This window comes from Alternaria incomplexa (genome assembly GCF_024043165.1).
Source record: "Alternaria incomplexa strain BMP 0042 chromosome Unknown scaffold_19, whole genome shotgun sequence".
NCBI classification, from domain to species: domain Eukaryota; kingdom Fungi; phylum Ascomycota; class Dothideomycetes; order Pleosporales; family Pleosporaceae; genus Alternaria; species Alternaria incomplexa.
In genome coordinates this window covers 181,758-195,351 of record NW_026249868.1, presented here as the reverse complement: position 1 = coordinate 195,351, position 13,594 = coordinate 181,758, and the positions used below count along the sequence as shown (strand labels likewise).

Here is a 13,594-nt window from a genome sequence, read left to right as displayed (position 1 = left end):
GTCACCAACTCTGCAATTACTACATCTTCGCCAGCACCATCTCCGCAACAACCTCGCCGATTAGAGCTGTCTACTCCGATACCCTCTCGCACAAACTCAACACCGTCACCACTTCTACAGGCAGTAGATACTCCTCATCGCGACTCCGACACGAAGACTCCACTGCAAGTCCCCCTATACATCCTCCTCTTTCCCCACTACTGCTTTTCTCTACCAACTCGACTCTAACAACATGACTCCCCAGCAACACCCTAAACATCAGACGCAGACTCACCAGTCTCGTATCCAACGAACCAGACAACCCTTCTAAAACCCTAGGAAACTCCATCTCGGTATCCACAGTCGACACACCCAAGCCCTCCACCTCAGCCTCAGCCTCATCCACCTCAGCCTCAGCCTCATCCACCTCAACAGCCCAATCCGCCTATCCCACCGACGGCAAACAGCCCCCATCACCACCACCAACACCAACAATAACCCTCACCCTCCCCGCCCCCCTAACAACCACGCTCGCCAGTCCCCAAGCCAGCACGCCCATCCCCCCTGACACCACCCCACCAGCACCAGCACCACCCGGACCCAAACCGCGGCACCGCACCCCCCTCCAACTAACCCGCTCCCTAACCACCAAGCTCAAAAAACCGCTCGCCGCCCTCTCCCTCCTCACCGCCCGCCGCTCCCCACCCGGCGCCACAACCGTAAGCCGCGTAGCAGCCGCAACACAGAATTGGCTGTGCACTGCGACCGCCATGTCGCGGACTGGCGGCGGGTTTGGCATACAGTTTGAGAGCAGTACGAGGAGTGCGTTGGGCGAGGTGTTGGAGGAGAATGGGTATGTGGGACGGAGGGTGGAGAGTCCGGTTGGGGATAGGGCGGGGGATGAGGAGAGGGACGAGGAGGGGGAAGATGAGGAGACGGTGGTGCAGAGGGCGGTTTTGTTGGAGAGGTTTGCGTTGTTGAATTTGGAGGCGGGGACGAGGAGGAGGAGGGCTGCGACGGTTAGTCGGGTTGAGTGATGGGGTAGAGATGGTGGATGGTGGGGGTGGGATTGTTGGGGGAGGTTTGGATGGTAGCTTTGGTTTGGGTTGGAGGTGTGGATTTGTTGATTGTTAGTCTACCTAGGTATACCCGACACCATCAGTGGAGTCTTATACCCATTTCTTCTTCTCGGATCTGTAGTCTTTTAATGGAGTCTTTTTTTTATTCTTTTACAGACACCCGTCTACACTCTTCATGGTCTTCTGAAGTCTTAATCAAAAGGTACCCTCCTCAACCCCCTCGCACCACCTTTCCTCGCCTCCCCCTCCGCGCCAACCGCAGCCGGTACACGAATACCGCAGCAATCACCCCAACCAGCACTTGCATGTACATGTCTCTTCCCCGTCTCATCATCAAAAACCTTGACCTCCCCACCCTCTTCCTCTTCTTCCTCCTTCTCCACACCCGCCTCTTCTTCCGTGCTCATGCCCTCAACAGGCGGCACCAAGCTACCAAACAGGAAATGTTGCATAACAGGTAGCTTCTCCAGAATCTCCTTGCGGAACATTTTCCGCATCCCAGATTCGATCTTCGCCCATGACTTCGCAGAGGATATATCGTCCAGCATGGGTGAATGCCAGCGCAGACCCTCGACGTTCTTGACGGAGTTGACGAAGGATATTTGATCCAGGTAGAGGAATTCCTTGCTCTCTTCTTCCAGTACCAACGCGTTGTGTATGCTCTTCGGTGTGATGTAGGGGTGATGAAGCAGTTGCGCTGCGCCGAACAAGAACGGAAGGAACTGGTAGTCGTCCAGGCCCCAGACACCATGCGAACCCGCTGGCTCGAGGTAGTATGATTCCTGGACGCGACGCATAAGGCGGAGGTATGCGGGGAGGACGACGAGGGCGAGCGCAGGGAAGGTAGTATCGGGGAGTATGCCGATGCGGTTTAGACAGAGCAGCCAGAGGAAGAAGTTGAGTTCGTGACCGGAGCCGTAGTCTATTCTTCGCTTGTTGCCGAAGGAGTTGTGGAGGTACGTAGCTATCTCATCGACCTGCGCCTTGTCGTTCAACCCGAGCTTCTCGTGCCATAGCGGTAACGCGGTCTCGACTTCATCGAGAAAGGTGCGGAAGACTGGGTTGCCGAAGCGCGAGCCTGTATCTTCTGGTGGACACCTGTCTAGCACTTTTTCCGCTTCTGCTAGTATCTGCACGACTGTCTTGACTGTGACTGTGACTTCTTCATCTTTGATGCTCGAGATGCTGCGGTCGCGTACTGAGTCGGCGATGCCGAACACGAACGCTTCGACTAGCGTGCATGTCTTGCTCTTGAGGAACAACTGGTGATCTTCTGGGCTCAATATGCGCCTCGAGGGTCGCGTGTACGTATGTCTCTCTAGATTCGGCGGCGCGGGTAACGAGGGCGTCGGTGGGGGAGGGGCAGACGGCGGTTCTCGCGATGTGGGGGCGCGTTTGCGGGGGACGAGCTTGGGGAGTTTGGCGCTGAGGTCTGGCGGAGGCGACGGGATGGCTGGCGGTTGCGTCTGTGTCATCATGCTGTGTACTTTATGTGTTGGTTGTTTAGGTGTAGAATGTTAGAGTGCTCAGCGTCCGAGGCGCATGGAAAGTGGAGGAACGGGCCGGGGCTCCGTGAACGTCATTCGCGACTTTCATCAAAGGTTCGTTACACCAGACTAATCTATCGAAGCTTCTGTTGCATTCAGAGAACAGGATATCAGACAGGACAAGATGACGTCGCTGTATCACTACACATCCTCGCCATTTTCTCTGTTCAGATGAGATGCACATGCAGCCTTATGAACACCATGGATCTCACATCCTCAATCCGTCTCCACAGCACACAAGACGTCACTCATTACACAAGGTTTCGCACAAACGTTGTTACATGCGTCTTCGGAAGGAAGGGAACGCCTCCGTCGTACCAGCCTTATCGGCAGGGTGCAGCATGATGTCAGGTCGTTGCAGCCGACTCCATTGTGCAAAGTATACGATGCACGTCTCGGCTTGATTGAGCATTATACAGGTTGCAGTGAGCATATTCTCATCATCTTCGGGAGCACTTCTGGTTTCAATGCGAAAGACGATGTCATGTGGGGCTTGCGCATTCAAGATCCATATGAGCTTGAGTTCTTCTTTGAGATTTCTCGGTGCGTTCGATTGCGCCGTTTCTTTCTTACTTTGAAATTGATTGCTACCAATTCATGTTAGTTGTTCCATGCCATCATCTGTTCCTGATGATGCTACTGTGTCTTTCTATTTCCTTTGAGAAGTCCACACGGCTTTTGTGTCTACATGGTGGATCTCTTTCTCATACGAAAGAGGTTCAGCTGGTGAGATGAGAAGTGATAAGCAATGAACAAGGAAACGCGACATTTGAGCAGGACTTCATATACTCTTATCGTTTTGGTATATCCAAACATATACCATCTATATACATCCAAATCGTCCCTATCCAACCTCATCTCTTCATCCAATTCGCGGGTATCAAACGTGCTCTGAACGTCTCTTCAGCCCTCCATATCACCCCTGCAACCTACACAAGAGTAGATCAATGACAGCCTTACATAACCGTACAGCACCCAAGCTTCTTGAGCAACCTAGACAAGCCCTTCTTGGCCATCTGCTCAATCTCATCGTTCTGACCCTGCTGTTGTCCATGATGCTGCTGGCCACCGTGTTGCTGACCACCATGCTGTTGCTGGCCGCCATGTTGCTGGTGACCTCCATGTTGCTGGCCGCCATGTTGACCACCATGTTGTCCAGGGTACCCTCCATAGCTCGGAGCCTGAGGCGGCGGCGGCATCTCATGCACATCACCACCCTGCAAGTTCACAAAGATCCTACCCTCATTCTCCTCAGTGCGATACTGCAATCCCAATTCGCGGCACACCTGCTCGACTCGCGGCTTGATCTTCTGGACGTGGTTCCTGCTGTGGTTGCCCTTGCCCACAATAACGTGTAGATGGCCTTCACCTCTCTGTCTCGCAACCCTAATCCTCTCTTCTAGAACATCCTCCGCCTCTTCTACGAACAGGCCGTGGAGGTCAATGGTGTCGCCCGCGACTCTGCCCTCGGCGTTGTTTTCCCGGAAGATGTAGTCGCGCGCTTGACGGTTGTATTGGTCCATCTTCGCGGCGTGGGCTTTGCCTTCTTCGGAAAGCTCGTGGGCGCGCGCTCCATCGCCGGATTCGTACGCTTGGTGGGCTTTGTCGAAGCAGGAGGAGCGTTTTGCGGCTTCTTGGCGCGCAAGGTCTCGGAGACGGTCGTACTCGGCTTCGGTATCGGCGGACGCGTGGTTTAGTGCTGGAGATGTTTGTCAGGCAATGCACATTGTAGGTTGTGAGCGGTAGTGATTGTCCGTCACGGCGTGTCAGGCTTCGAGTACGTACAGCGCGCGCCCAATGAGTGCATTTCCATGGCGGCCATGTTGTCGCGACACCAATTATAACAATAAAAATCGCGTGAGAAGGGTGGGTGGTGCTGTGTTATGTTGTTGTCGAGCGACAGCACACATTAAGATGAAGCTCGGAGCCGCTACATAAGCGGGTACATGCAGATGCGCAGGGTCCAGATTTGACGTGGCTCAGCCGTGAAGATCGGGCAGCCCCATCGTGGAGTACCCAAGATTGAACCACTGGGACGGTAACAATGCGCTGTACTGGGTGTAGACCGATATGAAAATGAAGTGAATTGGGTGGGTATAATAATCGTACGATGCTGTTCGTGATGCTCGCAGTCGAGCAGAGCTTGCGCTGTGATTCCGCCAACTTATTCTAACCCCTGCAATGCGTATACGACTGTTCAAGGCTGATGGCTGCGACATGGATGGGCAGGATCGAGAGTCGCCCTAGAAACGAATCTTCGGCCCAACGAAGACGATCAGGAAGGCGATCACCCATAGCCCAGCGATCATGCCATACAGCTTGATCCTGTCCCACCAACCCTTGCCTTCAGTCATCCGCCGCAGGGCACCCATCCTCCTGCTGGCAGCATCCATGTTCAACGTGTTCTTGTCTAGCCCTGCAAGTGCGCGATCCACTACGCCTTTGTCCCCTTCGAGCGTGTTTCCAAAGTGTATTGACTGCTCTTTCAGTTGTCTTGCCATATCTAGCAAGTCCGTCGTGAGCTCTTCTTGTTCGTTGCGTTCGTGGGAGAGGAGCGCTTCTGTTTTCGCAAGCGAAGGGTCGGCTGTGCTTGAGGTAGATTTGGACGGAAACAAAGAGTTGCCGGATGCTGATTGAGTCCCTGCTGCGTTCGCCTCCGGCTTGCCTCTCCGGCGCAGTTCTGACGCGATGCCTTGTGCTGCATTCTGAAATGCTTCGTTGCCTTCTGTAGATGTCGACACATCGCGCCCGGCTTCCGTCTTTACTCTCGGTGCATACGAGGGAAACTGATCCGCGTCTTCTTCATCAGAGTCTACCGATCTCTCTGACTCCGTGTCATCTAGCTGATTGAGCTCGTATATCCGTTGGTTGAGTTGCTTTATGAGTTCGCGTTTCTGTTGTAGGTCGTTTTGTAGTTCGGCTTTCTTCGACTTGGAGGGTATCGTAGAGGCAGAGTGTTCGAGGCTGAGGAGTAGGGTGCGGGCATGTTCAATGTTCTGTGATACCATCAGTATATGCGATAGAATGTATGACTGTGTGAAGCTTACTGCGCTCACACGTGCGCGCTCGTAGGTGGACTTTCGCAACTGCGGTGACGGGTCGACCAGTACTAAGCGGTCTAATCTGGATAGCAAGCGATTGAGGTTGATGCTCGTAGTGTCGCCGAAGCCTGGCGAGCGAGTTCTTGTGGTCATCGTAAGGGTAGTGGTGGTGCGCTCGTAGGTGGACGCGATTGAAAGCAGGCAAGAGTGATGAAGAGGTGACGTTGGCGGGGTAGCAACTGGTACACGCTGTATCTTAGGTCGAGACGTGTTTATTCAGCTTGTGTTTCTTCGAGGTTCTTGTTTCGTCAAGATAGTTTGGGCTTAGGCAGCGCGTAGTTGGTGAAAGGTGTTGATCATGTGAATTTACGTGTTCTCTCCGACGTCACTGTCGCGAACACCAATCGTGGCATGGTGGGTCACCCCCACACGAGCCTAAGCTTTTGCTAAGACAGACATCACAACATCTGGTACAGGTGTCCTGAGAACAAATTGTTCAAATTATGATACATCCTCTTGGTATAGTACAAGTCGTGTGGCCGTCTAAAAACTGACCAATTCCATCGCTATGCTGTTTTTGCGCAAATGCGGCAATGCATGCTTCATCAAACTTCAATCATCGCTGTAACATGCTGAATGGGAAGACTCAAAGAAACATCAGAGTGCTAATCAAGCTACTTCTGAGAAGGAGTGATGGGACCACGAGTGAAGCTACAAGCTATTAGCACGTTGTCAGGATTCGAGGGCAAAGAAGCATGACGTACTTGTTCCAGAGAGTTCCAAGGAAACCTGGCTTTCCGTATGCGTCGTGGAATGATTGCCTGCGAGCCATGCTCTCTTCGTCTTGACGACGCTTGAGGGCCTCTAGGTTACCAAATCGCTGAGCCGCGGAAGACTGAAAGATGTTAGCAACTGTTGATATAAGAACATCCTGAGTATGAACCCAGAGAGGATGAACATACCCTACGACGGCCATCGTAGTGTGAAGAGCCAACTGAAGACTCGGAAGAACGACGGTCGGCCTCCTGCTTGGGTGCTTCAGGCATGGCTGGGGTGGTATTGTCGCCAAAGACCTTGTGGTTCTGGGAAGAGTACTTCTGCTGGAATGGGGAAGGCATTGTGTAGTGTGATTGGACTGATAGAGGTATTTGAGAACGTTGAAGTTGATTGAATATGTTGATTGAGGCTGAGTGTAGGCTTGAATTGTGATACCATCTTCTCAACGGACAGCAGCAGCTTCATATAGCCGTTGTTCAGCTGAATGTCTTCAAAGGTACGATCGCTCGTGGCCTGACCATTACGCAGACGATATCTGATCGTACCAATCAGACGATGCTGAACTTCCCCCGCATTCCAAACGTGCAGCTTGGACCCTGATTTCTGTAACAATGACATGGAAAGGGCAGTTGCTGAACGCCAACCTGCTTACGAGCTCACTGTTCAGAGCAAAGGGTCCTTATCCAGCGAATCAGGTCTTGATGATTCATACGCGTCATGTACGGCTCGGGACTGCCTGGCATGAACCCCCGCTATCATGTCCTCCACAACGTGACTTCGATCCAGGCTGACAGTCGTGGTCTCGAAGATAGTCTGGGAGATTCCAGAACCGGTTGGATTATCGGCGGACCCTTGGGGGGCTGAGTCACGTGCTAGTACCATTCATAGCATATCGATCGCGCTAGCCTTTGGAAGTAGATCGGTCTTGTCCCGATCACTGCTTGATCCCGGGGTAAACTGGAACCATGACGGCGTGGTGGACGGTGTGTTTGAGAACAAGACCTAAAGCAGCCACGCGCGTTGCCCTGCTTCACATCGAGCTCGACCAGCTCGACCAGACGGCTAACTCCGTTCAGCTACAGAGCGCTGAAGCTGCTAAACCCTTATCGCCAGGTAGTACCTGGACATTTTGTGCATACTCCGGAGTACCGTATCGACCAGGTCATCGTTGTTTCTTTTTGTGCGAACGCTGTTGATGTCATCAGAGGACGGTGCTCGAACTACTCACCTTGCTTTGTGTTGCGTTCCACGGACCCTGTAAATCGTCCAGTTCACCGTCAAGGGGCCAGCGGGATCAAATCTCGCCCGGGCAAAATCACGTGCATGACGTCAATGGCTTACTTGATGGCTGACTAAACACGACGCGTTACCCGATTGGATAAGCGAGGCTGGAAGAAAATGTCTTCCGCTCTTGCACTGCAGAACTTCTCCTCACCTTCCAAGGCCACTCGCCTCTCCGATGCAAGCATCCACCAATCTTTCCGCGACACCGATGGCGACCGGCGCATCTTGAGTCAAAGAAACCGAGGTGGAAGCGACACGCGTCCTGAGCCGTGTCTTTAGAGTTTGAGGCTCCCCGCCGTTGGGTATCAAACTGGTTCTTACAGGTGAAGATTGGCAGGTACTGATGCAGATCTCTCGGCCACAGAAGAGCCGGGCCGATGAGAGAAAATCTCCCTCGTATCCAAGCTGTCCGAGTTTTGTCGCACAACACTCTCCTTTTCAATGCAGCCGCACACACATACACTCACACATGGCGCAAACTCAGTGCGTGTCATCGACTGCACTGCCTTGCCTCGACGTCCGCCTTGCCGTCGCCGGCCGAGGACCCTGACAACTGACAGGTCCACGAGGACGCCACCATGTAATTAGGTACCAAAGGTATGTTACATTCGTCCTTTGCCTCCCCCTTTCCTGATGATACCACAATTTTCAAAGCATAGTTCATCTTAGTCTTCGGACAGTGAGGAACGAAATCAGCAATGTCTTTCGCTCCTATCTGACACAAAAAAACCCACAATTATTCACGTCTACATTCTGGTCGAACACTTTCTGACAATGAATAGACTTTGCAGTATTTCCGTATCGCAGAGAGCATGCGCCACCAAGTAGGCCACAATCTGAGGCGCCTGCCAGACACCCATCACCGGGTAAGCGATGTGTCGCCTGGTAACGTCTCAAGGCTAAATGCTGTGCGTGGTTTCTCCAAGCAGCCGCCGACGATGCCTGTGCCACAGCGCACGCTTGATAAGGTAATCCCAGTGGGATTGTATCACTGTGATGTATGCAGGTGCCGCCATGTCTGTCGTGAAGCGAAGTCAGATCCGATTCAGAAGTCCGATTCAGAAGCAGCTCCTATCGCCGCATGTGTGCGCGCGCGCATCTCCTTCTGCTATGAATAAATAAGATTTCAAGGGGACAGTCAGTGCGGAACGTTGCGGGTGAGCCGGCTGAAGGGAGGGAGGGACACCGTTGTCCCATACACCACATCTTATCAATCAAACGCTGTTGCTATTGCGCGTTCGCCGGGAGGTGCGCAACGCTCAGCCTCTCCATTTGCATTATTGCCATGATTTGAGAGGATTATCCCCGGGGTAAAGTTTATTCATGATGATCGCGGGACTACACGAGAATCACAACGATCTTGTGTACCTCCGGTGCAACAGGCCCTGATTTTGCAGGTTTGGCGGCGTTGTCGAGCCGCCATCCGGCCTCGCGGTTGGTGGTTGGCAGCGGCGATCGCTTCCCACTATGCAAGCCCGGCAATCCCCCGGCAACAATTCAGTTTAGATTCCCACAATTCGTACCCATGAGCGACATCGATATTTCGCCGACTCGGAACGCTGTCCTTCCAATGTAAGTCGCGAGACGTGCAGGATAACTGGAGAACCGAGCGCCGTCTCTGTGACGTTAGCGTTTGACACAAATTGATAAGAAAGCCGCCTTCCCAGCCCGGCCGCCAAAGAATTTTGGCCCATTGGTTTTTGTACCGCCGAAGCACCGCAACAAGATTTTACTCGTGGGATATGCTTGTGGGGCTCTCTCCTATGCGTTGGCACTCGAACTAAGCCACCAACCGGTCAGCACGCACGCCCTCCCACACATTATTGTCCCGCTCGTTTCCTCCCTCTCTTCTCAACTCAACACCACACACCTACCTACACACGACACCAGCAATCGCCTCTGCAAACCAGCTCATTCGAGCGATTTTTCTGGCATAATTTGCTAGCAACGACCATCAAAGACGACAGTCTCAAACAAGAGCCCTTGCTCAGGATGACAATTCGGAGCCCAGACGGAGCCCTATCCAGGTACTTACTGCCCAACGGTTTCCCCCCAACTCATGTTCTGCTTTACGCGTTTCTTAGCTTTGACTACGGCATCCTGTGTTGCTAGACTCATGTATTTCTTTCTTACTGTTTGTTTTTGTTTGCCGCCATTACAGCCCGCATGGATGCCCAAAGGATGCCACAGGATACCTTCCACTGGATGTGCCGCCCTGGTACAGGATCTCCACTTGGCCACTTTTCTTCAGTAACCCAATGCCGGATGCTTCCCAGGACAGCCTTGGATTCGAGAGACGTAGCGCACTGCCCTTGCAGTGTTTGTAGACACGACAATCACGAGGCCTCGCTGCCCCGACTTCAAAGCTATCATGCAGAGCTCTTGAATCGGCGGTCAACAGTCACGAGTGGATCCTCGCGCTAGTCACATGCACTACGACGCACTATCTGGAAGATGACCAACAACAACGGTATGCAACCCTGCACCGCCCCCAGGACAACGTAGGCAACTCTCAGCAATGTCGTTCATTTATGTTATGTTCGACTGCGCTCAGCGACACGACTGGTAGTATCGATGTACGCAATCTACACCTAAGGAGCCCACAAGGATGAAGCCATCATGGACCTGCCTTGAGCATCTCAAGCCACACGGACTTCTCATGGACCCTGCCACGGTTTTCCACTGGACGCTAACGAGGACCACCATGGTCATGGACTGATTTGGAAACATTTGGAGATACGAAGTACGTACTGTAGGCTGAAGCTTCAGCCTATCCACATCGACTCATTGATCCGAAACTAACTTGATTGTTGTTGAAGGAGCATAAGATGTTCTGGATGATTTGGACGTTACTGGATCTCACTGGATTATACACTGGATCATCAACTTCTCGCTAAAGGACTCATGGATGTTTCAGCTCATCCATAATGCCGTCCCTACCTCCCCTGGAACCAGGTCGCTACCTCGCAGACAATCCCAATCTTACTGGCTTCCTAAGGTGCGTGCTTACCACTGACGCCTCTGCGCTGCTTTGACTGACCTCTCTATAGGCATCCTCGGACATACTAACATGGCGTTTTCCTTTGTACATCTTCACGAACATGTTAGGTTTGCGCGTTTGGATACTAACTTTGGTGTCCAGCGACTCTTTCTTCGACTCACCACCGGAGAGTGCTTTCTACATCTCAAACATCACTGAGTGGAGGAAGGAAATCCCAGCCCCGGTCGTTTCCGCACCGGACTTTCCTTTCTCTTCAGACTTCCAGGACATGCACACAGCAGAATTCTTTGAAATCAAGGATACTGCTTCGGAGTGCAGCATGGACAGCGCATACCAGAGCCAGAGCGGCGCCAGCCGGCGCGGAGCCCAGAAGCCGGAGCTCCACCACCAGGATAGCCGGATCAGCAGCCAGTTTGTTGGCAGCGACATCTACTCGCCGACCATGAGCTCGGAGAACTACAGCACATTCCCGGAGACCCTGGACATGAGCCACATGCAACCAGCCACATCCGGAACATGGAATGCCACAGAGGGACCCCTCACATATGCTAATTACTCTACAGCTCAGGACTACACACACTACTCGCCAGCGAACATGCCTCGCTTCGCACCGTCCACCATCGCCGACTCACCACAGTGGGCTACATCCGAGACCAACTTCCAGAACAACCCCTTCACCTTCACATCATGGCCAACAAACGACACCATGTTCAACTCGCCTCAGCGCAACTGGCACAGCGCCTCCTACGATGCCTCGGAGCGTCCCGCCACTCTACGCAACTCTTCATCATACTCTCTCCAAGAAGAGTCACGGCGAGCTTCAGCTCAAGATGCTGGCTTCGGCGCATTCGTCGGCACACCGACCAGCACCGCCAGCGTCCACTTCCCTCAGACAGTCAACGTTCTTGAGGACACCAAGCCCGCGTCTGTCGCCCACTCAGTGGAAGACAACGAGGACAGCCTCTCCCAGTCCGAGGCAGCTGAGACCAAGCTCGAAGAGGAGCGCACCAAGGTCGCCCGCAGCCACCCTCTCTACCAGCAGACACCAGACAAGGATGGAAAGTATCACTGCCCTGAGGAGGGCAAGGCCGGATGTACCCACAAGCCCACCGCTTTGAAGTGCAACTACGAGTATGTATCATTCTTACACAACCCAACATGCACTAACACCTTCAACAGCAAGTACGTTGACTCTCACCTCAAGCCTTTCCGCTGCAACAAGAAGACCTGCGTCGGTGTGCAGTTCTCCTCTACTGCATGCCTCCTCCGTCACGAACGTGAGGCGCACGGTATGCACGGTCACGGCGCAAGGCCGCACCTTTGCCACTTCCGCGACTGTGAGCGCGCTGTGCCAGGTCACGGCTTCCCTCGTCGCTACAACCTCTTCGACCACATGAAGAGAGTACACCAGTACGATGGACCCACTACTGAGCCATCGCCGCCTGTCCAAGGACAGGCTCCTCGCAAGTCAGCGTCTCGCAAGCGCAAGGCGTCGGCTGAGGAGACTGGTGAGAAGCGCGTCAAGGTTGTCAAGCTCACTGCCGAGCAACAACGCCAGCAGCGTCGCGAGGCCCTCACCAAGGAATTCTTGAGCAAGAAGCAGCACATCATTGATGTTCTGACCAATCTCAGTGCCCCCAACGAGCTCGGTGACGACATCCAGTTGACGAAGGAGGTCGTTGGCCTTCACGACATCTGCACTCAGTACCGAGATGTCTTCGGCGGCTGAATGAAGCACACGTCTGGTAGACTCCGTCTGCAGAGACAACCGCCAGCAGGTTTGTCATCACAAAGCCGGACCCCTACCCTTGTTTTTTCAATGCATACACATCGCGTTTGATTTTCTGCGTTCTCCGAAAGCCGGATGGATTCCCGCATGCCTCGCGGATGAAGGACCATGACTTCCCACAAGTCTCGGATGGATGCCACTTGCCCTGGATGGCCACAAATCTCCGGAGAAAACCCAGGATACAGAGCCAAGGACATGTCCCAGCCGTGGACTCGGATGCCAAAGGATAGCTAGTCAGCTCTTGGAGCGACAGCAACCCCGCTGAGGGGGAGAAGGACTGAGGTCTACTCATTGCACTATGCATGGCATGAGTTGGTTGATGTATCAGATTGATCTAATGTTAACGGAGGAGTGTAATTAGTACAGTTGTATTTCTTTGGCTAGTTGTCAGTATTTGGAAGGATGACCATAGAGAAGAGGTCAGTCTTGTATAGCCATCATTACCCGCCGCGCGGACGTTGGTGGCTGGAGGAGAGCTTGTTCTTGTTTTTGTACATAGTTTTGCTATTTATGTTGTTGTCTTATCAAAATCACTCTTCATGTGCATGTGTGTGTGACCTTTGGTGTCGTTGATGTCAATAGAGGATGCCTGAGCTGCTACCTCGTGGGTGCCCTCCCCGACTCCGGCATACTTCGGCAGCCCCTCATGCTTCCAAATACCTTCTATTTATCTAAAGAAGCCCATCGCGTGAAGTCCCAAATGTAGCAAGCAATCACCGAAGTCGTCGACAGCGCCCCACCGCCAGGTGCATTTTCGTCCGTAGTGCGCAGTGGGTGGGACAAGCCGAGGTTGTGTCTGACCTGTCAGGCCCGATGGCCAGAGCCAAAGATCGGGTCTCCATCAGGGTCTTATTGCGTAAGCCCAAACCGCCAGTCAAACAGTCGTGCCTGGCTAGACCGAATCTTCGAGTAAGCAAAACACGGTCAACGGAGTTCCGCGTTTGCGTAGGATTGTTAGGATTACGATTACGATCACATGCCATGATTCGATTGGGAGGGGCGACAAGCCGCACAGCCCCGCGTATCGCGACGAACTTCAGACCTGTTTTGCGACACGACTTAAAGCTCCGAAGCCTTACCACCACTTTTGCACCTTG

The 13,594-nt window shown here is 53.2% G+C and overlaps 5 protein-coding genes across 5 annotated transcripts; 1 reads left to right on the top strand and 4 right to left on the bottom strand.

Moving 5' to 3' along the window:
- Positions 1-1,249: 1,249 nt before the first annotated feature.
- J4E90_010087 (uncharacterized protein) lies at positions 1,250-2,536 on the bottom strand (the record flags this gene model as incomplete). Its single annotated transcript, XM_051439603.1, has 1 exon — positions 1,250-2,536. One exon carries the CDS (start codon positions 2,534-2,536, stop codon positions 1,250-1,252), a length of 1,287 nt encoding a protein of 428 aa, XP_051286512.1.
- Positions 2,537-3,561: 1,025 nt separating this feature from the next.
- J4E90_010086 (uncharacterized protein) lies at positions 3,562-4,427 on the bottom strand (the record flags this gene model as incomplete). The annotated part of the gene is made up of 2 exons (XM_051439602.1): positions 3,562-4,304; positions 4,391-4,427. 2 exons carry the CDS (start codon positions 4,425-4,427, stop codon positions 3,562-3,564), a joined length of 780 nt encoding a protein of 259 aa, XP_051286511.1.
- Positions 4,428-4,848: 421 nt separating this feature from the next.
- J4E90_010085 (uncharacterized protein) lies at positions 4,849-5,799 on the bottom strand (the record flags this gene model as incomplete). The annotated part of the gene is made up of 2 exons (XM_051439601.1): positions 4,849-5,601; positions 5,653-5,799. 2 exons carry the CDS (start codon positions 5,797-5,799, stop codon positions 4,849-4,851), a joined length of 900 nt encoding a protein of 299 aa, XP_051286510.1.
- A 521-nt stretch (positions 5,800-6,320) lies between these two features.
- On the bottom strand, positions 6,321-6,764 carry J4E90_010084 (uncharacterized protein; the record flags this gene model as incomplete). The annotated part of the gene is made up of 3 exons (XM_051439600.1): positions 6,321-6,357; positions 6,411-6,541; positions 6,609-6,764. The coding sequence occupies 3 exons, from the start codon at positions 6,762-6,764 to the stop codon at positions 6,321-6,323; spliced, it is 324 nt and encodes a 107-aa protein (XP_051286509.1).
- Positions 6,765-10,634: 3,870 nt separating this feature from the next.
- Positions 10,635-12,437, top strand: J4E90_010083 (uncharacterized protein; the record flags this gene model as incomplete). Its single annotated transcript, XM_051439599.1, has 3 exons — positions 10,635-10,705; positions 10,850-11,839; positions 11,888-12,437. The coding sequence occupies 3 exons, from the start codon at positions 10,635-10,637 to the stop codon at positions 12,435-12,437; spliced, it is 1,611 nt and encodes a 536-aa protein (XP_051286508.1).
- Between the last annotated feature and the right edge of the window lie 1,157 nt (positions 12,438-13,594).